The following is a 23,743-nucleotide window of genomic DNA, read 5'->3' on the forward strand; positions in this document are numbered from 1 at the left end:
TTTCAGTCCTTTAATGGTTGAAATGACAAGAGACATGAAATAATAAAAATGTGGCTTTGCATGAACACAACAGCACTGTACCGTCGCTTAATAAAAGGATGTGTTGTAACATGTGAACGCCTTTTAAACGACCATGTTGCTAACATGCTCTATGATCCAAGCGATACAAACAGCTACATTACGATGGCAAGTCTTCATTTTCTCACTCATTGAAATGTACAAGCAAATCTGAAATCAAATGCACTTGAAAAGCACATTGTGTCTCAAACAAATACATCGTTCAGAGCAACTGTAAACATATTTCTCCATGTGCATGTTGCTTCAACTTTGTATATGAAATACAAAAATACCTATTGACATTTACAAAAAAATGAAATAAATTAATACAAACAAATACATATAAATTTAGGGATTTTGATTGTTTTTTTTTTTTTGTTTTTTTTTATACAACTGTTACTACAGATTAATGTCAAAGGAGTAATGATCGGACTTATTTACACCGCATCATGATTTATAAAACACTATACAACAGTAAACATGAAAGATTTGGGATGTTTTATACAGACCAAAAAATTATAACACTCAAGGTAATTGGCAAATGGAATTATTTATATTTAAGACAACTGGAAAATAAATGTCACTGCACATTTTTGGCTGATAAATGCTCTTCTACAAAGAACAAAGTATTGGTTTTTGATGAGCCATGAGTTACTGAACAACAACAGCGAGACATGTTCAACAATGGGATAAAGTACAGTTTAAAGCCATAACAGTGATTTTTCATTCTTTACCTTCTTCACTACAGATCACGTTTTAACTGCAGAGTCTTGAATGTGAGTCAAAATGCAATTACTTCAATGGTTTTTCAAATAGAAATGCTACATTTCGTAGGTTGCAGCTCCATATTAAGGATAGAAAGGAATCAGCTACTGGAAAACATCGACAACAGGAGCTGCTTTTTTGCTATTTACCTATGTATTTATACACAAAACCATATATCATAACAAATTAAGGTAATAATTAGGCAAATTAATCATCAATTAACATGTTCTTATTGCTGTACAGATTTAAATCTAGATGTATTTTCTTGCCGTTTCATTTAATTTTTCCAAACTGTCTTAAAATGTATGGAGAACTTCTTATCACTATCATAAATATAAATAAATAAATCTTGAGGTTTTTTTTTTTTTTTTTTTAAAGATTAATCAAACCCTCAGTTCTCCAAAAATAAAATAACTTCAACAAAAATCCCTCATGAATATAAAGAAATTGCACAAAAATGAATGCAAACCAGTATTTTTAAAAATTTTTTTGTAACTGATTTGTAGTGAATCAGCTGAAACATACAAAACCACAGTTATGACTTATGTGAATCCGGTATTGATTGATTGATTTGGTTTAAATCAATCATTATCATATAATAAGAATTAGAATTTGAACCATGGATTTAAAATCATCAGGTAATTTAAAGTATAAGTCTGGTGATATTTAGTGACTCCCATTTGTCAAAAAAACCAAACAAAGAATCCGAACAAACATTTCCAGTGATACTCGATTCTTCCCAAAGCTCCACAAACTAGAAAAAGCTCAACAGTGAACGCGGCGCTGCCCTGGGTACTGTATATTACTTGGATTAAATCCTATATACAGCCGCTAAAACCAATCACAGCAGCGTAAAACACATCAGTCAGTAAATGGCAAAGTAGTTGGTTTTGTTGTTGACAGTGACAGATCCTTCAAACACCAGCCGTATCCTTTAAATGAACAGAAGTGATGGAGTGTTATTGGATAAACTGCTGCCTGAGGGTTATGTTGTGGCTTCATTTAACGTCATTTATCACAGAGTCCAAACACTTCAAACAGAGATGGGACTTTGTTTACAGAGGTACTGAGAACTGTCGCCCCCTAAAGCTGGGCACACACATAATGACATCCTGAATGTGACGTATAGTGGGTGACATATGCATATTCTAGTTGTAAGTCTGTAGATCGTATGTAATATTTGACGCTGGTGATATCACAACCAAACACAAGATGAGTAAAGGCGAGTAAAACACTTTGTGACGTGAAGTAAAATGTTGAAAGCATGATCTGTGGCGCTAACGCATCAAGCTAGCTCATCTCGATCAAGTTTCTATGAAGACAAACAACCACAAAGTTCAGCTACTCTCTATTTGCTGTGTAGAATCTAGTTGTGTTTTTTAAGTTCTACATTCATGAAAAGTACAGGAGGAAGCACCTAAATGCAGCATGAATGTTCTATCTATGAGGTAAAAACTTGTTGTTAGAGAATGTGGACTATCTTTAACCTCCAGATGTATGAAAGAAGCTGTGTTCTATTGATTTTAATCTGCTCCAATATGTGTTCCTGTGATTCTGTTGCCTTTAACCCGTAAAGACCCAGTGCTACTTTTGTGGCAGTTTCCAAATGAATTTTTCTCTATTTTTAACCTTTTTCATTTAATTTATCGCCATTTATTCTAATATTATGCTTAGTATTTTGTAAGTAAAAATCTGATATTTTCCTATATTTAATTTACTGATCATGTAGACAGTCCATAAAAGCTTAGATTGAAGTTGAGGGTTATTATTATCAAAAATAGAGAAAATTGAAGAAAAACTAAATCTTACAGTAAAATATATCAATAAAAGAAAATGAACCAAGTGTGTCCATCCACTGTCATTGATCCAACTCCATGGGTTTTACTGGTGAATATATGTTGTAGAAGATGACGGTGTTTCCACGTCCACTACGGAGCCTCTGAACGTCCAAATGGGTCATATCTGATGACCATGAAAAGATGACAAACTGTATTTTACAACAATTATTAGTGGATCAACAGGTTTTAAACAGTTTAGATCAGTAGATGACTTTGGTCGCTGGTGGATGTTTGGGTTCTTACGGGTTAAGGTGATTGAAATTATCATTAAAATTGGTGCCAGTGGGTTTTCTGTTTGCCTGATGAAGGAATGAGGGGTCGACTGTTTGTATTGAAATCAGCTCTTGTGTTTCATGAAGCTTCAGAACAAACTGTTGGTTCATGTTTTGGTACCAGAAACAGCAATAAGTATTGGACGGTTCTGGTGAGATTTGGTCGCAACAGAATGTCCAGCTATTTAGTTGTTATCTTGTCACTGGAAAGACTAAAATCTGACAGTGAAAACAGCGTAAAGACTTTTTCACAAATATTTCGTGATGATATTTGATATTGTGTCAGATTTTAAGGGAGCTGGAAAATTTTCTTCAATGACTGTGTGTGCTGTGTCCAGTTTTAGTCTTTAAGTGTGTGTGTTGTGTCCACTTTAAGTCATTATGTGTGTGTATGTTGTGTTAGTCATTATGAGTGTGTGTGTGTTCTGTACAGTTCTAGTTGTGTGTGTTGTGTCTAGTTTTTGTCATTTTGTGTGTGTTGTGCCCACTCTTTGCCGTGTGTGTGTTGTGTCCACTTTAAGTCGTTATGTGTGTGTATATGTTGTGTCCAGTCTTAGTCAATGTGTGTGTGTGTGTGTTCTGTACAGTTCTAGTCGTGTGTGTTGTGTCTAGTTTTTGTCATTTTATGTGTGTGTTGTGTCTAGTTTTTGTCGTTTTATGTGTGTGTTGTGCCCAGTCTCAGTCATTAATGTGTGTGTGTTGTGCCCAGTCTTAGTTATTATGTGTGTGTGTTGTGTCCATTCTTAATCTTTAAGTGTGTGTGATGTGTCCAGTCTTAATCTCTCGGTGTGTGTCCAGCTTTAGAGGGAAAATGAGCTACTATTAAAATGCCAAACTGTATGTTCGACTTTCAAATCAAGCCTTGAGGCTCATAAGAAACTTTGCGGGGTTTTATGGATTTTGTTTAATCCACCTAAAAACGGTGACAAGGAAAGCAGGCGAGGAGCTAAGCCCCAGAATATGAGGCTACGGCTCTGTGTTTCAGAATCACACCAGTCAAACAGGATATCACACAAAGCCTCCGTTGGCAACTAGACTTAAAACAGACCCAACAGCAGCGGCGAAGCTTTTAGTATCGGTGCCGCGGTGTCTGTTTCTTACCCGATCAACCTCCTCATCATGGTGGGTCTGGAGAAAGGCCAGCAGTACTCGTTGGGGACGGGCCCGTTGACGTTGCACTCGAAGAAGGAGAACATAGGGAACCAGATGCGAGCTCGCCGGCTCTGCTGGTAGGCCCGGGTGTTGGCGAGGGTGTGGTAGTACAGGAAGAGTCTGGTGGTGATGTAGAAGGCGATGAAGACGTCGATGGAGTAGTGTTCGTGTGCCGCCAAGATGAAGAAGATACCGAACAGGTTGAGGACCCAGGACAGAGTGTGGATGAAGTTCCAGCTCCGTGGAGTGTCTGAGGAAAGGAAGTGAACTCAGGAATTATGAACTATTTCTTCCTTAACAGTAGTGAAAGAAGCATCTAAACCCAGTACTTCTGTAACAGTACGACGCCAGGGTTCAGTTAAATTTAAGACTTTTTAAGACCTGTCTAAGTCTACTTTGAACAAAATTTATGCCTATTTCATGGCCATATTGGCAAAAATTCGTGACTCCTAGAATTTAGGAAAATGTATTTATTTACTCCGACATCTTAATTCCCACCGTTCCGAATCATTTCTCACCGGGGGCTGTAAAGTTAGCAATAATCGGTTCCTAGTTTGAATATAAATTGTCAGGTTGGAACAGATGGAACTGAGTAGACTAACGTTTCTTTCTTTCTAGTTTGGACACGTTTAAACACAGTACAGCAAACAAGTTTATGATAACATAACTTAAGACCTTCCATATCATATAATACCTTTTAAAGATTTTTTTAAGGCATTAAATGCAGATCTGAAGACCACGCGGGAATCCTGTACACTTCTGCTACTAAATATTCAATGCTTAAGTAAAAGTATGTAAGTATTAACAGCAAAATGTAATTAAAATGACCCGTCTGTGTTTTCCTATTTACAGTTGCATTAATGTATATGTTATATTTCACTGCTGTTCTACTACTTTGGAAATAGTTAGTAGTTTAATCTACAGCAATGTGTTATATTCTGTAACATCATCAACATGCATTTTTTTTTTTTTTTAATAAAATTACTTTTTTGCCCAAATAATTAAATAATCAATTACTGGTTATGTTTTTTGTGTTTCTTGATAAATGTGAAAAAATGACTATGACAATTATTCTAGGCAGGTGATGACATGTTTGTGTCCTGGGAAAAATTCAAATCTCTACAAAAAAATGTTCTATCAAACAACAGGGTTTTTAAGAGTTTGTTTAAAGCTGAACCAATAACGGAAACACTTTATCTTTAGTTTATCACAAAGATTCAATATCAAAACATTTGTAGATACTTTGTTTATACTGAAGAGGAATGAAATGGAAAACTGCAACTTTAAAATAACTAAAGCTGACAGATCTGAGATGTGGATACAAGCAGAAATATGCTGAAAATGGAAGTACAACTATATCAAAAGTGCACATGAAAGCAATATTTAGTGACATTCCACCACTGTCCCCACATCCATATTTTCTTATTATTGCCGCAGTATCAACAATGGACACTAGATGGCAACAGAGGCGCAATGTTTCCTCACGCTTTGCTTCTTCCTGCTTCTTGGTGATTTAGCACTTTATCTGTGTGATGTCACAGCTTCTAATAACAGATCATAATTTCTCCTAATCACAGTTTCTCAGTGCTCAAGATATGGAGAAGGAAGTGGTTAAAAAATCCCAGAAGTGACACTTTTACGATTTATGCCGACACTTAATGAAGATATATTTATGCTAACAGTGAGATAATTATTGTAAAATTATGATTTACATTTTCCTTCACTTGAAACACAAAAGATAGGATTAAGTTAAATATTAAATTTAAACTTGGGTTAGACTGAAATTTTAACATTTGCATCCCTATGCTTGATGTTTTTAGTTCATTCTAGACAAATAGTTGCTATATTTCTGTGAAGTAAAACTACAACGTCCAGGTCCAAGCCTGTATTGACAGTTGGACCTCTTTGAGAAAATACACACATTTTAGAGCCATATTTGCATGTTTGGCAGCCATTAATAAACATTTCCTAAGAGCCCTGTGCTGTTGAACATGAAACGTCAGCAGCCTGACACACTGAGGCTGATGGAGTGGTGGATTTGTGGATTTATCCCTAATCCAGATGTGACTGTAACTGATTTTTTTTAGATGTTCTATGGGTTAAAGTTGACATCTTTTAAAATTTTCTATTAACTTTGAATACGACAGTGACTGAAACCCCACAAAATACAGTTAAAACTACGCAGCTCTCATGCGCATGTTTTTTGGCAGTGCACAAAATTATCCCACTATTGGAATAATATCAGCGAAGAACTTGGAAAAATTTTGGGATACGAACTACCAAGGACATGTTCTGTGTTATATTTGGGTCATTTAACAGGAAAAGACATACCAAGTAAGGATGTATATTTGATTAAAATCCTCTTGGGATCGTCTAAAAAAGCCATCACACGAAAATGGTACAAAGAGGACCCCCCTACCCTAAATAATTGGAAAGATACTGTGGAAGAAATTCACAACATAGAGAGACTTACGTATATCATAAGACTACAGCAAGCAACTTACGAAGACCGATGGAAAAAATGGACAATATACAGGACGACAACTGACACTATGTTCTAATTGTTTGTGTTGTAAAATTTCTAAATTGTAACAATAAAATATAAGTAAAAAAAACAAACAAAAAACTACGCAGCTGCGTTGATAAGAAACTCCTTGAACACCCTGCAAAGTTACCAGGATGTAAGCACAGTATGTGAGAAGGCATCATCGAAGGTGTAATCATCAATGAAGAGTTTTCAATATGCAGCAGATGTTGATGTAATAGATGAGAAAAGTGCAAATGACCTCAGACACTTGACCTTGCTACCAATGTAAAAATCAGGACAGATTTAACAGTTTAACAGCCAGAGGATCACACTTCGCCAACAATTTCTACAGGTTGTTTCCAGGGACTTTGGATCTTAGCAAAACTCTTGAAACATGGGCTTTTCAGATTCCCCAGAATTTTTGAGAGGTGGGGCTGTGTGCTGAAGAATGAAGAGAATCTATGAGAAGTGGACGGACGACAAGGTCCATTTGTCCAGTAATCCATCTGTCCATCTGAACATGCTCTGGGTAACAAACCTGGACCTCATTGAATGGATTTGCTGAATATGCTCTTAAAAAATTCAGTCAAACTTCAAGTGGGTGACTGGAAACAACCAAGCCTGATTTGAACCAATTTCCCAGACCTTTGAGGTGGAAATGCAAATTAGACGGATCGCAAGGAATTATTTTACCAAGGAAATAAATTCCTGGAAATAAAAGTTCCTGGGAATGCTGATGGAAAAGGGGCTAATGCCATCAGCTGGTGTCGTGTGCAGGGTTTTACATCACAACACAGAAACTGTGATTGAAATCAGAATCAGCATGACTTTTATACATGTTGGGGGAAAAAATGGAATCAACTATTACTATAACTATTACTGTTACTGCCTGTGGCCATCAAACTGTTTAAGCCCACATTATAATCACATAATTATAATTACACATAATATTTTTACACACCTAAGTATATTCCTTTAATTGTCATATTGATAATATGTTGTCTAGTACTTATTGTACAAAGTGCTGTTCTAATTTTGTCTTACTAGAGTGTTTTAATATGTATTTGTTATATATGTATATATTCAGTTATATATATATATATATATATATATATATATATATATATATATATATATATATATATATATGAATATTTCTTTCTTTTTCAGTTGTATTGATAATTTTTTTTACAGCTCCTTTTTATTATCCTTGAATGGAGTGACTGTAACACCCAATAATTTCCCCCCTTGGGATTAATAAAGTATTCTGATGATTGTGAAAAAGAGCCGGTTCAAGCTACAGCTACTGCTAATGTTACTAAACACCCAGATGATGATGTTTCTCAGTCAGCTCACCTTCACCTACTATAGCATTTTTCTATTTAATATTACCACTCACTGTTCTTGTCATGTTACAGGATTTATGATCAAGACATAATCAAGTCACTAACATTTAGATTCTGCTTGTATATCCCTCACATTACAAGATCATTGGACAGATAATCAGGTCAGACCGGCCCCGTTATCCACTGGTGGTGTGTGGCAGAAGGTCGAAGGAAACTACTCACACTCCGTAACAAAGAAGTTGAGCATGGTCAGGACCACAGTGTGTCCGCTGAACATATAATCACCACACGTGTGTACGCCTGTCAGGGTCATCCCGAAGCCGCTCCATATGGCCACGGCGCGCTGTAGTTTGGCCCACATGTCACCGTACATCTACACAGAGAGAGAAGGTGAAACTGTCAGCGCTGCCGTCAGTCACACACACATATGAGGAGGGTTTCAGCTGGGATTTGCTGTGTGTTACCTTTCCAGAGCACTGCAGGTGTTGTCCTGGCACCGACAGCGATGTGACAAACATGGTGACGCATCGCAGCATAAACACCGTCCCCATCAGGCTGCACATGCGCCGCAAAAGAATCGACCTGCGTGTGAAACAAACAGTGAACCAGGGTCTCTCATGTCCTGGTTTTAAAGGACGAACTGTAAATATTAAACACGCAACCTTCAGTCTTTACCTGTGTTTGTGCAAAAGCAGAACCAGCAGCCAGATGTTACAAAGGATCACTCCACAGGCTTCAGCCATGGCAAAGGCCCACGGTATTCTAGGCACACTGAGGAGAAGAGACACGATTATTTAAGAAAGCACGGGAAAATAATTGGCATTTTCTGGGGGATTACTCATTTGGGTGATTAAGCAAGCAAAAATTCTAATTCGCTTAACATATGCTGATTACAGAAATGGAAATGTTGAGTATTTGTTATATTTATCTGATTATATAAATGTAAAGCATCATGTAACGAGCGCAATCTGGTGCGTTATATGAAAGGCTGTTTAACACATTTTTTTTTTTTTCTATTTTTTCCCTGGCACAAAATGGGCAATAAATAACAAAAAAAAATATATGGAAAAAAAATCTAGTGCATTTCTAGACTGATAATTAGTAGCTGTTAAGAAGTGAAAATAAAAAAGTCCTGTAGAGTAAAATGCACTTATTTTGACAGCTCATCTTCTGTTTATTAAGAAGTTATTTTACCAAAATGTCAAGGACGTTTTATGAGTCACATCAAACTCCATCTGTAGGTGAAGACTAAAAGAAGCTGTTGAAAACTCCAGAAATCTTACTAAGTGGACCTTGAGCTGAGGTTATTTTGTCAAACTAACAGTTAAAACCTAAATACTTACAACAGGTGCAGCTTTCTACAGGTCTGACTCATGTAAAAAGACAAATCTGCATCTATAAACCACTAGAGAACGCTAATATGTTTCATTTTGCCAAAAACAGGCATTTCCCTAAAATCTGCTCTCCTAATAGGCCAAAGTATTCCATGAGCAGCTCGGAGCTGGTCATAAACAACGGGTCACACCACAAACTAGGTCAGTGTAAAAGATCTGTTTGAACCAAAGCGAGCCCGTCAGGAATATGTGACGACAATAATAGAAACTTGCTACAAGAAAGTAGGGCAATTATATTGTCCACCATCTGCTGTGATATCCTGACAGGGGATAAAAATATTTTTTTTTCCTTGTTGTACTCTCTATTTCTGAGTATTGTGCTGAAAAAAATGCAACCAGGAACTAAAATAGGGACTGGGGCCGGATAATGGATTACACAGTTGTCCAAAATCCCTCATTTTGGTGAATTGTAGAGAAGGTGTAGTTTTATTTTACCTAAAAATTCACAACTTTACTTTATTTAATGCTGATCTGTGCTACATTAAAACAGTTGTTGCTAAGTGAAATATGTAAGAAGCTCATGAAGTTTGACTAAAGTAGCTGGTATTAAATATTATTCAATCCCCAAAATAATAACTCATAGCAAAATTAGTGCTGTTTTTAAGGTATTATTATACGCTGCAACATGTATGTATATTATGCATTAATTGTTTCAACAGTGAAATTTGACATTACATTGGCCACCTACATCTAAGAATATAATGACTGTATTTCTGATAATGTATCAATATTTAATCAACAGTCTTTAGTCCAAGAAAAAAGAAATGTAGGTAGCTACCATAAGTGCCATTATGTGTAAAAAAATTTTTGCAAAATTTCATGTATATGACACTGTAATGTATATGTCCCTAAATTGGGATTTAAAATGTGTAATGTACAATAGGGTAAAAAAAGTTTTCGGACACCCTTAAAATTTTACACAATCTCAATCATTATTATGAAATATTTGTGGAAAAATCTTTATCTTTCAAAAAGTGTGGCTGCATCACACACAGACAAACAAATGCATAGGATTTTTTGGTTTATTAACAAGAAAAAATAACAAAACTAAAGTCTTGACAGTTCCAATATGTAATGTTCTGGATGTGTTTCATGATCTACTGAAGCATCCAGTTTTGACCTTGATGGAACAGAGCATGTGCAGAGGAGAGCATGTGGGTTTGGAGAACGGAACAGTACTTGGCAGAGTTCAATGACTAAAGAGTGAATCTTAATGTAATATCACAAATGCATGAGGCGTCCAAAAACTTTTTCTCACCACTGTGTACCTTGGCTTTGTCTTCATAACATAATGTGATAAACTAAATACTATTTGAAACGCATCATGGACTATGAAGAAACCGACTGTGATAAGATAATTTGTTGAGATCATCCACCTTTCATAAAACCTGCTGGTCACAGAATGAGAGCAGATTAAACTCACCTGTCTAAGAAAATATCTGGCAGTGGTGGATATGTGCGCATATCAGGCACCCTCTCATGTACTATCACCATCACAAAGGACGTGAACCCGAACACAAACACCACATAGACGGAGCTCAGCACCGTCTTCCAATACTCCGGGTCCAGGCGCCTGGTTTGCTGCTTGTACTTCCCATTGGTGTACTGGTGGTACTCCTCTCCCACCGGCGCCGTGTCGGTGCTGTCACAGTCTCTTCCTGAGTCTCCATTACAGAGCCAGTCCAAACTACCTCCAGATCCTGTTGGTGAGTGACCGTCAAAGGGCAGACCCAGCTCCTCCAGCACATCGATATTCTGCTTCTGAAGTTTGCGGATTGATACCATCAGCCGTTTGATGTCGCCCAGAACTTTGAGCTCCAGAGGAGGAGATCGCAGGTCGTACTCGCTGAGGGCCAGCAGGCTGGTCCCGTCCAGCCGGTGTTTGTTGCACAGCAGGTCCACATAGTCACAGAAACCCTCCTCCTTCAGCCACTTGGCGACGTGTTTGGGCGTCCAGCGTCGGACACTCAGCTGGGTCATTTCCTCCTCACTCTGCAAACTGAAAAATAGCTACTTTAATTTTCAATATTTCAATGCAGCATCAGAGGCAGAACCATCAGATATTAAACTGACAGATTCTAAATCCCACTGAACACTTGCTATTACTAATATTCCACACTAGATGATTTCTGGTATTTCAGACTGAGAGATTTTGCACTTTATGACTGGCAACTCTGTACTCTTACCATTCACAATGAACAAATCACTGCTACTACAACTCACTTAGAGATGGTGTGGAAATTTCTCAATTAGAAGATGCATCTTAATGCAAAAATTGTAATCAAATTGTGAGGCAACTGAATATTCATCTCTCACCTTGTAATGCACTGCTTAAGGATTTGCTGTCTTTTTTGTAAAGTTCACGCCCTGAGGCGGGTCATACAAATACTTGTGATGTAAAAAAAAAAGATGGACGTGTTTGTATTAGAGAATCATGCAGTCTGATTCGAAAAACTGAAATTAAAGCAAATTCAGATTTATCCTTTGTACCTACTAGAAGTAGCCACACACAGGAACATAGAAAAGTGAGAGTTCCGTTACAGGTAAACTCATTAATTGGTTTGGTTGAGTAATTGGCTAAAAAAAAAAACATTTTACAAACTATAGGAAGGAACTGACTCCTGCTATCAGCCTTCTCAATCAGAAATGCTGGCTCAGTGGGAAAACAGTAAACAAAAACTAAAGACAGCACCTAGAATTTTAAGCACTTTATGCTAAGGTAAATTGAGAAATCTTATATAGACATGATTAAATAGTAAGTAATAAACAGACAATAACCTGCAACAATCCTGACTTTATGAGTAGTTTCCGTTTTTCAAATGTGAGTGCTTGCTGATTTTCTTCACCTCATTTTTACTAGTTAAATCTATTTGGGTTTTGACTGTTGGAGAATCAATTTAAAGGCAGTCTTTATACACCAGCCATCTACTTAAACACATCTGAATGCCATCAATATGCGCTCCATAGTGGCTTCCTGACAAACAAATAAGTAGTCTTATGGAGAAGTAGGCACTATTACCACACTTTACTTCTACTGAATCAGCAAATAGACCACGCAAGACTGCCACACAGGCAGAAAAATATTTCCCTTTGAGTCAAAGTTGATGTGATAAACAAGTTTGGAGTCATCCGTGAGCTGAGCTTTCGGCACTGGAGCAAATGTTAAGTATGAAGCAAACACTGGCAACAAATTGCAAGGACTAGTTTGCACAATAGAAACCGCACCCTATCCAAATGTAGGTAAAGGATCAGGCATACTGCTCCTCAGACCAGGATGGAACTGTTTATGGGAAAGTATTTGTTGCTCATCTTTTGCAACATACTTCCATCTAAATCATCACTTTTACGGGTAATAATAGCCTTGCAGATTTTGAAAATGGTCTCCGCTGATATGTTTCAGTCCTGTGATGGCTTAAATAGATAAATCACAGCTGTGTTGCTCAACAGTCCATATTGTTTCCAGTGAATCCCATCGATCTGCAGTATGAATTACCCCCATCACTGCTATTACTAAGGTGGGTCCTGACGCTGATGCTACCACGCTTATTGTCTGAGCTAACTTACATGTTAAAAACATCTTCCCTGTTACATGTCTGACACCAAAAGCATAAAACCACACAAAGGCATCACCACAGCATCAACATAAACATAACAGGCTAATTCACTCAACGCTAACATTAGCTACGAGCTAGTTAGCTTGATTAATACGAGTGCTATAAACTCACTCACCCGGAATGAGATGTAACAGAAGATATAGAAACTTATTTGGTCATTTAGCTAGCTATACGGCATGTCACAAAAGTCTGGAGTGTTAGCGTTTGATGTAAAAACACAGGCTCGTTCGAAATCATTTCGCCCTGCTTTCGCGGTGGTTAGCATTACTGTTGTCAACACAGAGGTAATGTACCGAAAAGCAGCGCACCGGAAACTGGTAGACAGAGGCTCAACAACGGCGGGTAACAGTGACACCTGCTGGCGGATACACGGTACTGCAGCCTGGTAGTTCTGCAGTGGAAAACAAAGGCTAAGTTCACACCTGAAAAACATGTCTTAAAAATATTCAGGGATTATTATGATAACTTTACACTCAAAAAAGATATTTATATGTATTTTAATTTAATAAAAAAAATAGCTATCAATTTGTATTACACAGTTGTAACAAACTTGTAAAATGTAATATAAGAAACAAGTAAGATGTGTTATGATCTTTAGTATCACATTGTCATTATGAGATGTTTTTATTTCATAAATACATAATACAGAAAAGGTAATGTAATATATTTTCAGAACATGACTACGCTGACATATCTTGTCATACTGTGAACATAACTCATAATGACTTAAAATATTTTGTAGGAATGTGACACCATCTTGTTATAAAATGAAAATATCTCATTATAGTGTGACAATAATAGTTAAAATGTAAACATTTCTTGTTATATGTTGCCCATAAACTGAAGATTTTGCCCTCATCATAACAGTTAAATCCAGTTTAGGTTTGACTACATGCATAATTTGATTACACTACACTTCAGTACAGTCTACTTAAAAAAACACACTGGGTTTGTTAACCTACCAGTGACTACTAAGTTTTATAGTTTGTCCTGAAAATACATATGCAATTTAAAAACTATTGTATTGCATTTTTTTATGTTTCATCAATGTCATCCACCCCCACCCCACCCCAACACACATTTTAAGCAGGTTTTTCTTTAACCAAAGGTCTTCAGATGGACAGATTGGGAAAAATGTATGATTTTGTGCAAAACGAATAAAATTATCTTGATTTAACCAAATATTGAGTTATTTTCATTAATGGTGTGTTATTCTTCTGTTTACTTTGATGTTACACATTTATGTTTCTCCGTTATTATTATGCTGTATTCTCTTTTTTGCTAAGTCCATTTTTGTTGCTGTATTAATGTGCAGTAAAAAAACACTGGGGACCTGAGTACATATAGGTAAACATATTTAACAGATAAAGGAACAACTGATTCAAATGGATGAGGAAAAAAATCTTGATTTTTTTTCTATATGTATGTATGTATGTATGTTTTAAGATAATCCAACCTTTCAGCAGTCTGGGTGAGTAATATAACATGTTGTTGCGTTATAACAAGATATTTTTTATATATAACCAGATATTTTAATACCATGATGACATATTTTCATGTTATGTGATATTTACCCTTTAAGATAAGGTGCTTTCCATTTTAAAAACAGATATTTCACATTCTGAGACATTTTCATGTTATGAAATATTTTCACTTTATAAAAAGATATTTTCAAATTATTACAAGATATTGTTAAGTCCTAACAAGATATTTCAACGTAATCATGTTCTGAAAATACGTTACTTTTCCCATATTATGTATATATGAAAAGACCAACCTCCCCGTGGCATAATATGATAATAATCTGTTTTTCCTTTTAATTCCTCGTAGTAATATGCATCCTTCTGCTCATTGTACAGTGACATTCTAGTCCAGAGGATCTAGTGTCCTTGTCTTCACTTTAACACTATATTCAGGAGAGTTTTTTCAGGGACAAATACAGCAAGGACAAGTGACTGAACCTAAACTTTTAAGCTGTGCTTTATAAAACAGTGAAGGTTAAACATAAAATAAGACGCACATACAGTTGATGAACATAGAGAATATAGGCCAGAGTTAATTTTAGACCTCCTACACCTGTTCTTGTCTGTACCAACATGTTTGTAGTGAAACCTCAGGCAGGGGAAACAAATGTGAGTCTACAAATGGATGATTTTAGTTAGTTATTATGGAAAATAATAAGGTTAACCTTGACACTCCTTCTGTTAAAGAGCTGATGAAGGTTTTATATGGAGGGAAAAGGTTTGGAAACCATGTGGATGAAGTGTGGCCAAACCTTTTCATTGGTGACATGTAAGTATTAAAATAAATTCACCTGTATTTTCAGTTTTCTTCTCATATGTCTGTGATGATAAATCTGTTTTGTTTGCGCAGGTCGGTGGCTAACGACCGCTACAGTTTGTGGAAGCTGGGGATCACTCATGTTGTGAACGCAGCTCATGGGAGGATGCACTGTCAGGGCAGTCATGACTTCTACGGCTCCTCAGTGGATTATTATGGGGTGCCTGCTGACGACTCTCCGTCCTTTGACCTCTCTGGCTATTTCTTCCCCTCTGCTGAGTATATTCAGACTGCACTCGACACAGCTGGTGGTAAATAGCCATCATTTTTGTGTTTTACTGCAGACTGTGCAGGCTTCTCTGCAGCTGTCGCTTTATGCTCACTGCTCTGCTCTTCTCTTCTTCCTCCTCCTCGTCTTCTTCTTCTTCTAGCGAGGGTTTTTGTGCACTGTGCTGTTGGAGTGAGCAGGTCTGCCTCTCTAGTCCTGGCCTATCTCATGATCCACCATCACTACTCCTTATTAGAGGCCATTCAGAAGGTGAAAGAACGCAGATGGATTTTCCCAAACACAGGCTTCCTGAAACAGCTGCGAGCTTTGGATGTGAAACTACGTGAAACATTGTGACAATCCTGAAAATTCATTTAATCCCACTGCCCTCCACAAAGGGCATGTTAAGAGAGTAGAAAAGCCTTGTTGTTTTGGCAAATTAGTCTTTTTTTTTCTAGAGAAAAAAGGATGTTTTCAATAGAAAGGGAAGTAAAGTTACGAGAATATATCTTCGTCTTTGAATGTTTTAGCTAATACTGAGGTCGATTTAAACAATAACAACTCGAGGAACAAGGCTGTTTGCATTATTTTACAAGAGAGACCTATTAAGTCTGACCTTTGGTGTTTCATAAATAAAGGTTTCTGGGTCTATTAGAGCCTCAAATTCACCCGAAAACACACAATATCACATCTTTTCTTCTGAGTAACTGATATATTATGTGGGTCTTTGTAACTATTACTATATTTTGTATGTTCAGCAGCTGGAGTCTATTTTTGTGTAGTTGTAACATGTTATATATTTGTGTTTTGATTTTATATTTGTATCTTTAGGACTATGTTACATCTGTTCAATAAATTCAGATTTATTATAATATACTACCAACTTAGGATATAATTGCTCATATTTCATTTTAGCATTTTTCGGGTATTATCAGGATTTATAAAAACTGAAAATACAGTTTACAGACCACTGATATAGTTCATCATGTTCATTTTTCATTCTGTACATCACAACAAAGTGGTTTAGCAAAATGCAAATCACATGCAGTTCTATTTGTCTTAGTTCATTGTACTTTTATATGTTTACTTTTCACTGGTGTTGATCGTTTTACTGCTGAATCGTCTTGAAACTCATTCATATTTGAGCTTTTCTCTACACTAACAGACCAAATCGACAGATAAACTCTTGTTTTTATCGTGTCTTGTATCTGGTCGTGTCTTTGCAGCAGGTGTAGTTTGGCTCACCCTCCTCCTGCTTGTATTCACACACTCAGGTGGGATTCTGACCTGATTCTGACCTGCTACACTCGCACATTTGGCTCATCAATAAGCACAAGCAGCACTTTAAATAAATCCAATCAATACTTGTCTTCAGGTTAAAATGAGCCTGAGATGTGTATTGATTTGTGTTGTGCACAAAATCACCACTGACATTTTTACAACAGATCATCACATTTTACACTCATATTCATGAACTAACAGCAAAAAAAAAAGAAAAGACATTAACCCCTAAGGACCCAAACATCCACCAAAAGCATCTATTGATTTAAAATGTTTAATAACTGTTGATCCACTAATCCTATCAATTCATGTTAATAATTGAGGTAAAATGCAGTTTCCCAGCTTTTCATCATCATCACATTTGATCAGTTTGGACGTTCAGAGGCTCCATGGAAACACCATCATCTTCTGCAACATTGATCCAACAATAAACCCATGTAATTTGGCTACTGACAGTGTTTGGAGACACTTGTTTTATGATATATTTTGTTGAAAAACACCCTTTTTCTAATTTTTCTGATTTTATCTAACAAGCTTTTATGAACATCTACAAGATCACTAAATTAAATCTTGGAAAATACCAGATTTTCACTGAAAAATGCCAAATAGAGGATAACATTACAATAAATGGTGATAAATCATTGAGAAACACAAAAAATATCATTTGGAAATCATGACAAAAAATAGTTGTGGGTCTTCAAGGGTTAAATTCAGTGTGTAAACAAGGTTAATGATGTGTTTTTTTCTGCTATTTAAAATCTTAAATGTGCAACTGTAACATCTGAGGAGGGTTAAAAAAGGACATCTGCAGCAGTTAAGGTGGATTTTATGTTTAATTTCTCCCTCCACATCTAATTTTCAGAGCTGTAAACTGGCTGTATGAGCATTAAAGCGGACTTTGTGTGATCCAGTGTAAGCGATGCACTTTGGCATTTGTCCATAATTATGTCTAATTATCACTGCTTTATGAAATGATTCATCTTGGTTTGAGGCTTATTAAATTAGAGTCCCAGAGCAGTGTGAAAAGCAGAGCCGGGGTCTGCTCTGTTTGTTGTTTCGCCCTCTGTTTGGGTAAGACTACACGCTAGGTTAAGCACTAAATCGGGTAAGTGTCCGGTGACGGCTGATCAACACCTGCTCATGCAGATCAACCTGAGCAGGAGGAGACACTAACGGCTTTAATACAACAAACATTTGGACCAGAAATCGATCCAAGGCGGGGGTTTGGACTTTAAAATGTCAGCTCTGAAAGGAAAGACGAAAGAATATTTGACTGTGAAGGATCTACAGAAGGTTTTGGACTCGTGCAAACTGCATTTAAGCCAAATTGATGAGGTTTGGCCGAATTTATACATAGGAAACGTGTAAGTATACAACCTTTTTTTAGCATTTAAATCACATAAGATGATGTAAAACCTTTAAATTCTACTATTACTCTTCTGTAAAGTTACATTCTTTGATATTTTGCAGTGACCTAACTCTTTTCTGTCTGTGTTGGCAGGGCAGTGGCTCAAAACAAGGCCGTCCTGCTGAGGTTGGGAATAACTCATATCTTAAATGCCGCTCACGCCAAACAAGGCAGCATCGGAAACCAAAACTTTTACGGCAACGACGTTGTGTATTGCGGCATTCCAGCAGATGACTCCGCACACTTTGATCTTGATGTTTACTTCCGACCGGCTGCTGATTTCATCCACAAAGCTCTGAAGTCACCAGATGGTAAGTTAAAGTCCTGATCATTCAGATTGTCCTCGTGTAAAATCTGACTTTAAGGCGTGGACTGACTGACAGGCTGTGTGACGTCACGTATTTTAGAGCCAATAAGGATCCGGTAATGGGAGAAGTTAACCTTTAGGTGTTTCTAAACGAAAAGAGTAACAGGTTGTTGTGGATGGATGGTTGTACATAGGACTATCAAACAGGAAGCTCATATTTAACCCTTGGGAGTCACATGACTGATTTAAGATGTAGCAGCAGACAGACGAACTGAGTCTGCCGTTCAATCTGTGATGTCAAAGTTATACTGTGAAATAGAGCTGAAACAATTAATTGACTATATTTGATCACAATTTTCCTGAATCAAAGCTTTGTTTCCTTACTTTCACTGCCGCAAAACATGGTTCTGCTGTTGTTTCACAAAGACGCTTATTATGATGCACATGACGCCAGGATCCACACAAAGCTGTGTTAGTTCCATCTTAAGTTGTTAGTAAGTTGTAAACAAATTTGTGAGAAGACTGCAGTGCACATATTGTTTGTAGACGTCATTTGACTTGTTTGTTTATATATACATATACATTTCTATATTTTTTTAAATATACATTTTACACCGTTGTTATTTCTATATAGATTTTTTTTTATTACATCCTTTTACTTTTATACTTTTTGTGGTTGTTTCTGCTGCTTCTAGAATAAAGGACATGTTTGTCATTTTCAGACATCACATTTTTATACTTCATCCACTCAAGTAAAAGAAAATAAATCAAATCAAAGAAAGTGACTGATGACAAAAATGACTGATCACTGAAGCTCTAGTGTGAAGTCAATTATGTTGAAAGGTGAAGTAAACCCAGTCTTATGATACACAATAAAAACATAATTTGCAGAAATATTTTTATCATATCTGGTGCGCAATCAGTGCCAGAAGCAACAGTAAAAACAGGCTTCTAGGGGAAGTGCTTGCATGGGGGAAAAAAAATCAGATGTGTGACATCTTGTGATCCTGATTGTTGTTATAAATAGTTGTACATAGTTTTTCTAAAAAAACACCCAAGGCATTATTTTTTTGGAAGTTTTCAATGTATATATTCATTCTAAGTTATAAAAATGATTAATTCAATGTTAAAAATGTTAAAAATAGTAAATAATCTAACTTTTTCCTACTCAGATTTCATGTTTTTTTTGTGATTTTAAGGTCACTGTGTTAATATGGTATGTTAAATTAAAAAAAAAAAACTAACATCACACAGATGAGGCTATGCTGTAAAAAATTATACCAAAAAAAGGCAAAGTAAAGAGTTTTTTAATGAGAAATAAAAACACAAAATCAAAAGTATTCAAATACACTCGGACTCCTAAGGGTTACAGACTTTGTCCTTGTTATTATTTTCTGTTATTATGAGTTTGGTCAGATTTAAACACCAAAACTAATTGGCTGGTTTTCTGAACAGATCATGGTTTGTGTGAAATAAATCCTTCTGCAACAGCACAACAAAAGTCTCTCTGCCAGAAAACCTTGAGGGCAAACTGTCCATGCCAACTCACCGACAACCTTCCACTTCATGTCATTATAGATTATGTTGAAAAAATTCAAGTGAAAACTTCTATTAAGTTTATGAAACATGAAATACCCTGAAGCTCCATTCTGAGTACTGTTTTTATCTAATTAAAAAAATTATTAGATGATAGAGTAACATGTTATAAACACATCTTGATATGACAGAATAATATAACACTGCAAAAATGCTGCAAGAAAGTGAAATATTTTATTTTTACACACATTATTATCTTGTACAAACAAGTTAATTATTTGGATTTTATAATTATTATTTGAGTTAATTATTTGCACAAAATAATAACTTGTCAGTACCAATAAACATCACCTTTTCACCGACTGTTACATATTCACAGCTTGAGGAGAATAAAGAAATGTTTTTTTTTAAACAGTTTTAGCAAACTAAATCATCCTTCAATATGTGTTTTATTATTACTTACTATTATATGTATTTGTCTTGAAACACGGTTAGTGTACATGTAACCTGAACTGTGTTATCGGTCTGTGCCATAGAGTTCTACTGTTCTATGAAAATGACTAAAAACCCATTTCTAAGCTTTCTTGTTGCACTCGTTGACATGGTTCTACTTAATGAAATAACAGGAACACTGGTTTTTAACAAAGTGGATGCAAAGTCTCAAAATAGCCACTTCTACACAGAGATCCTGGAAAAAAGGCACGATGGTGATCCCACCTTTGTTCCGCCATTTACTGATTTACACAGCCGAGCCAAAGGCGTAACAGGTGAGACAGGCTGGACTTTTACACAGAGGACCTGCATTCCGGAATCAAAGGGGCGGTGACACAGCGCTCATTTTTAAATCCCCCTGGCACGGGAGAGACAGCGGGCGCATATGGAGGCACTGGCATGGATTCTGTGGCCTGCCACTGCCAGCTTTGTGCCTGCCACGGCCGAATGATTGACTGAATGATTACAGCCAGAAAAAACAGTTTTTACACCTGACTGTTGTTTTAAGACACACATGAAAAGTCACTTCTTCCAAACTCATATTAAGGCCGACATGGCTGATTAATTAAGAAAATTAATGGGCAAATATTTTGATAATCCGTTAATCTTTTAAGTCATGTTTTGAAGCAAAAGCACTTAATGTGATCAGGTTTAAAGTTTTTAATTATGAGGATTTGCTGCTTCTCTTTGGGACTTTAAAATATGTGAGATTTCCACTCTGTTTTATTTTATACATTTTTTGCATTTTAGCACATTTTGTTGATCTTTTTCAGTATTTTATTTTAGGCAATGGCTACTACCACAGTACTGTGGCATGAACTGTTGGTTTGTCGATTGCCACAGAGCCAATCAAATGATCTGAATTCTGCACTTGGAACATTGTTCCAGTGGCTGATTTATATTGGTCAAAAACTCGGGCTAATTCCTCATATGAGGCAAAACAGTCACCTGTTTCTGTATGCCACAATATTTTAGAGATGTATTACATGTACAATTGAGTTTTTTCAGTATTTTATGTACTGTTTTCTGTATTTTAAGACATTTTATAGATTGTTGTTCTGTGATTTTATTTTATTTTCTTCAGTATTCTATGATGGTTATAATTTTGTTTTTTCTTCAGTATTTTATGAGACTTTAAACTGTTGTTCATCATAATTATCATTATTATTTTAAAAAAATATATATATTTTTTATATTTTACTGATTTTTTTCCATTATTTTACTATATTTTTGTTTTTTTTTCTGCATGACACAATATTTTAGAAAGATGTTGACACTAACAAATAATCTTATTAAATGCTGTCCCGAGGAGACCTTGTAAAGGAGTACCTTTAAATATTGTGTCAGTTCTGCACTGTATCTGTTACTCAACTCTATAAATCCCTAATAAAGTGAACCCACTCGTATTCTCTCCCATCTTTCTGTCCTTTCAATGTCACCACAATGTAACAGAACTTGTAATGGTATTGAACTGTATTCTCAGCCAGAACAAGTAATAATAAAGGTCTTACCTTTGTGAATTTAAGTCTATAATGTGGCCATGGCTTCTTTCAGGGTAGCTATCAACCAGAGGACGGGATGGGATTAAAGAGACAGTTGGGCTCAGTCTGCAAAGGGACCTTAAATGAACAAAAGCAATGAATTGTGGGAACTATTTTTAGCTCTCAGCAGGAGAAAAGAAAGGCCACAGCATGAGACGGGCAGTCATGTATGATATTAATAAGACAGCAGCCTCTCACTAATCCTTTCTTTACATCCCTCTCTACCTCCGTCTCTTCTGTTCTTCAGGGAAAGTCCTGGTGCACTGCATCATGGGAATGAGCCGGTCGTCAACCTTGGTGTTGGCGTACCTCATGATCTACCATCATATGCCACTGAAAAAGGCCCTGCAGAAGGTAGTCCAGAAGAGAGCCATCTACCCCAACAGGAATTTTCTAGCTTTGCTGCTGGATCTGGAGCTGCAGCTGACAAAAAACAAAAAGAAAAAAACATGTCAGATCTTGTGAATTTTGAGCTGTTTACAGTGTTTAACTCTGCATTAGTGTGAGTAAAGGTATTGGCTGTGAGCAGACAAAGGAAAATGGCAATGAATATTTAGTTTTGCACAAACAAACACATTAAGGTTTCAATCCCTTTTATTTTAAAATTATATATCCATTACATAGACTATAATAAGACTCAGCCTCTATAGATTGCAACTTTAATATTCACCAACATTCTACAAAGGTGTGCATTTTAACCATAGGTGGCCTACAAGAAGATGAAATAATTGCTTCACACACTAAAACATTTAGTAAAAAAAATGCTAATTTTGCAAAATATGACATTTGATGCTAAACTGAATATGCTGTAACATACCTACTAAATATAAAAAACTGACAAAGTAATGATAAAAGAATATAATTGTTTTAGGTTGTGTTAATTAGCATTAACATAACCTACATTTTTATGTTAGCATGTTAGCAAGATAGCAAGTTGAAAAGTAGTATTACTCATAAGCACTAAATCATGTTAAACTACTAGCTATCTGCATACATAAAATGCTGTGATGAGATTATTATAAAAACAAATTGTTTATGTATCATATTGTAAATTAAGAACAATTTATCTTTTAAGAATATTTAATAAGGTTCACTTCATCAATTTACCTGCTAACACTGTAACTAGATTAGCAGATAGATCGATTGATCGATTGATCAATAGATAGATATTTTCGAGTGCTAAACTATGTAGTTCATGTGTTGAGGCAGCATGACCACAGACCTAGGCTTGTTTTTATGTGCTTTTGAAAGCCATATAAAACAAAAAGGAAGTCTTATTAAAAATGCATCAAAACACCTACAAAATGGGAGCCATACACTTCCCAGTTCTTTGTTCCCTAGCTCAGTATAGCACACACTGGGAACCTGAGAAAGACGTTCCCTAGCTTTGTATTTGCATACAATCACAGATACTGCATGGTTTTGTCGAATGTTTTTGTTTTTTTTATGGATGGATGGATGGATGGATGGATGGTCACAGCTTCATGCCTGCTTCAGGTTAGGAACTGAGGACTCTGGGAACATAACTACGCTCCTACAAAATGTGAAGTCAACTCACACGTGAATTTTTCTTGATCAAGTTTCATCTTGAACTATATTATTACCTGTCTTTTATTTTTACCACTTCACTTTGTAAATCATACAATGGACCAAATGTCATTAATG

The 23,743-nt window shown here is 36.1% G+C and overlaps 3 protein-coding genes across 3 annotated transcripts; 2 read left to right on the top strand and 1 right to left on the bottom strand.

The window, feature by feature from the left end:
* Positions 1–3,546: 3,546 nt before the first annotated feature.
* Positions 3,547–13,258, bottom strand: samd8 (sterile alpha motif domain containing 8). Its single transcript, XM_030163511.1, has 6 exons — positions 13,081–13,258; positions 10,775–11,350; positions 8,633–8,728; positions 8,422–8,539; positions 8,180–8,330; positions 3,547–4,334 (listed from the first exon to the last, which is right to left on the bottom strand). The coding sequence occupies exons 2-6, from the start codon at positions 11,329–11,331 to the stop codon at positions 4,030–4,032; spliced, it is 1,227 nt and encodes a 408-aa protein (XP_030019371.1). The 5' UTR covers positions 11,332–11,350; positions 13,081–13,258; the 3' UTR covers positions 3,547–4,029.
* Positions 12,622–16,374, top strand: LOC115439648 (dual specificity protein phosphatase 13). Its single transcript, XM_030163515.1, has 4 exons — positions 12,622–12,866; positions 15,176–15,257; positions 15,339–15,556; positions 15,677–16,374. The coding sequence occupies exons 2-4, from the start codon at positions 15,181–15,183 to the stop codon at positions 15,868–15,870; spliced, it is 489 nt and encodes a 162-aa protein (XP_030019375.1). The 5' UTR covers positions 12,622–12,866; positions 15,176–15,180; the 3' UTR covers positions 15,871–16,374.
* A 1,554-nt stretch (positions 16,375–17,928) lies between these two features.
* Positions 17,929–23,743, top strand: LOC115439647 (dual specificity protein phosphatase 13-like). Its single transcript, XM_030163514.1, has 3 exons — positions 17,929–18,158; positions 18,296–18,513; positions 22,326–23,743. Exons 1-3 carry the CDS (start codon positions 18,031–18,033, stop codon positions 22,541–22,543), a joined length of 564 nt encoding a protein of 187 aa, XP_030019374.1. The 5' UTR covers positions 17,929–18,030; the 3' UTR covers positions 22,544–23,743.

Source organism: Sphaeramia orbicularis, chromosome 19 (genome assembly GCF_902148855.1).
Source record: "Sphaeramia orbicularis chromosome 19, fSphaOr1.1, whole genome shotgun sequence".
Classification (NCBI taxonomy): domain Eukaryota; kingdom Metazoa; phylum Chordata; class Actinopteri; order Kurtiformes; family Apogonidae; genus Sphaeramia; species Sphaeramia orbicularis.

What these genes read in the sequence shown, in the direction of transcription:
- samd8 (XM_030163511.1), bottom strand. Translation starts at nt 11,331, where the DNA reads ATGACCCAGCTGAGTGTCCGACGCTGGACGCCCAAACACGTCGCCAAG. An exon ending in CTGCTTTTGCACAAACACAG is followed by an intron (nt 8,540 to 8,632) that starts GTAAAGACTGAA and finishes TTTCACACGCAG; the next exon opens with GTCGATTCTTTTGCGGCGCA. An exon ending in CAACTTCTTTGTTACGGAGT is followed by an intron (nt 4,335 to 8,179) that starts GTGAGTAGTTTC and finishes TCCTTTCCTCAG; the next exon opens with ACACTCCACGGAGCTGGAAC.
- LOC115439648 (XM_030163515.1), top strand. Translation starts at nt 15,181, where the DNA reads ATGAAGGTTTTATATGGAGGGAAAAGGTTTGGAAACCATGTGGATGAA. An exon ending in AACCTTTTCATTGGTGACAT is followed by an intron (nt 15,258 to 15,338) that starts GTAAGTATTAAA and finishes TTGTTTGCGCAG; the next exon opens with GTCGGTGGCTAACGACCGCT. An exon ending in TGCACTCGACACAGCTGGTG is followed by an intron (nt 15,557 to 15,676) that starts GTAAATAGCCAT and finishes TTCTTCTTCTAG; the next exon opens with CGAGGGTTTTTGTGCACTGT.
- LOC115439647 (XM_030163514.1), top strand. Translation starts at nt 18,031, where the DNA reads ATGTCAGCTCTGAAAGGAAAGACGAAAGAATATTTGACTGTGAAGGAT. An exon ending in AATTTATACATAGGAAACGT is followed by an intron (nt 18,159 to 18,295) that starts GTAAGTATACAA and finishes CTGTGTTGGCAG; the next exon opens with GGCAGTGGCTCAAAACAAGG. An exon ending in AGCTCTGAAGTCACCAGATG is followed by an intron (nt 18,514 to 22,325) that starts GTAAGTTAAAGT and finishes TCTGTTCTTCAG; the next exon opens with GGAAAGTCCTGGTGCACTGC.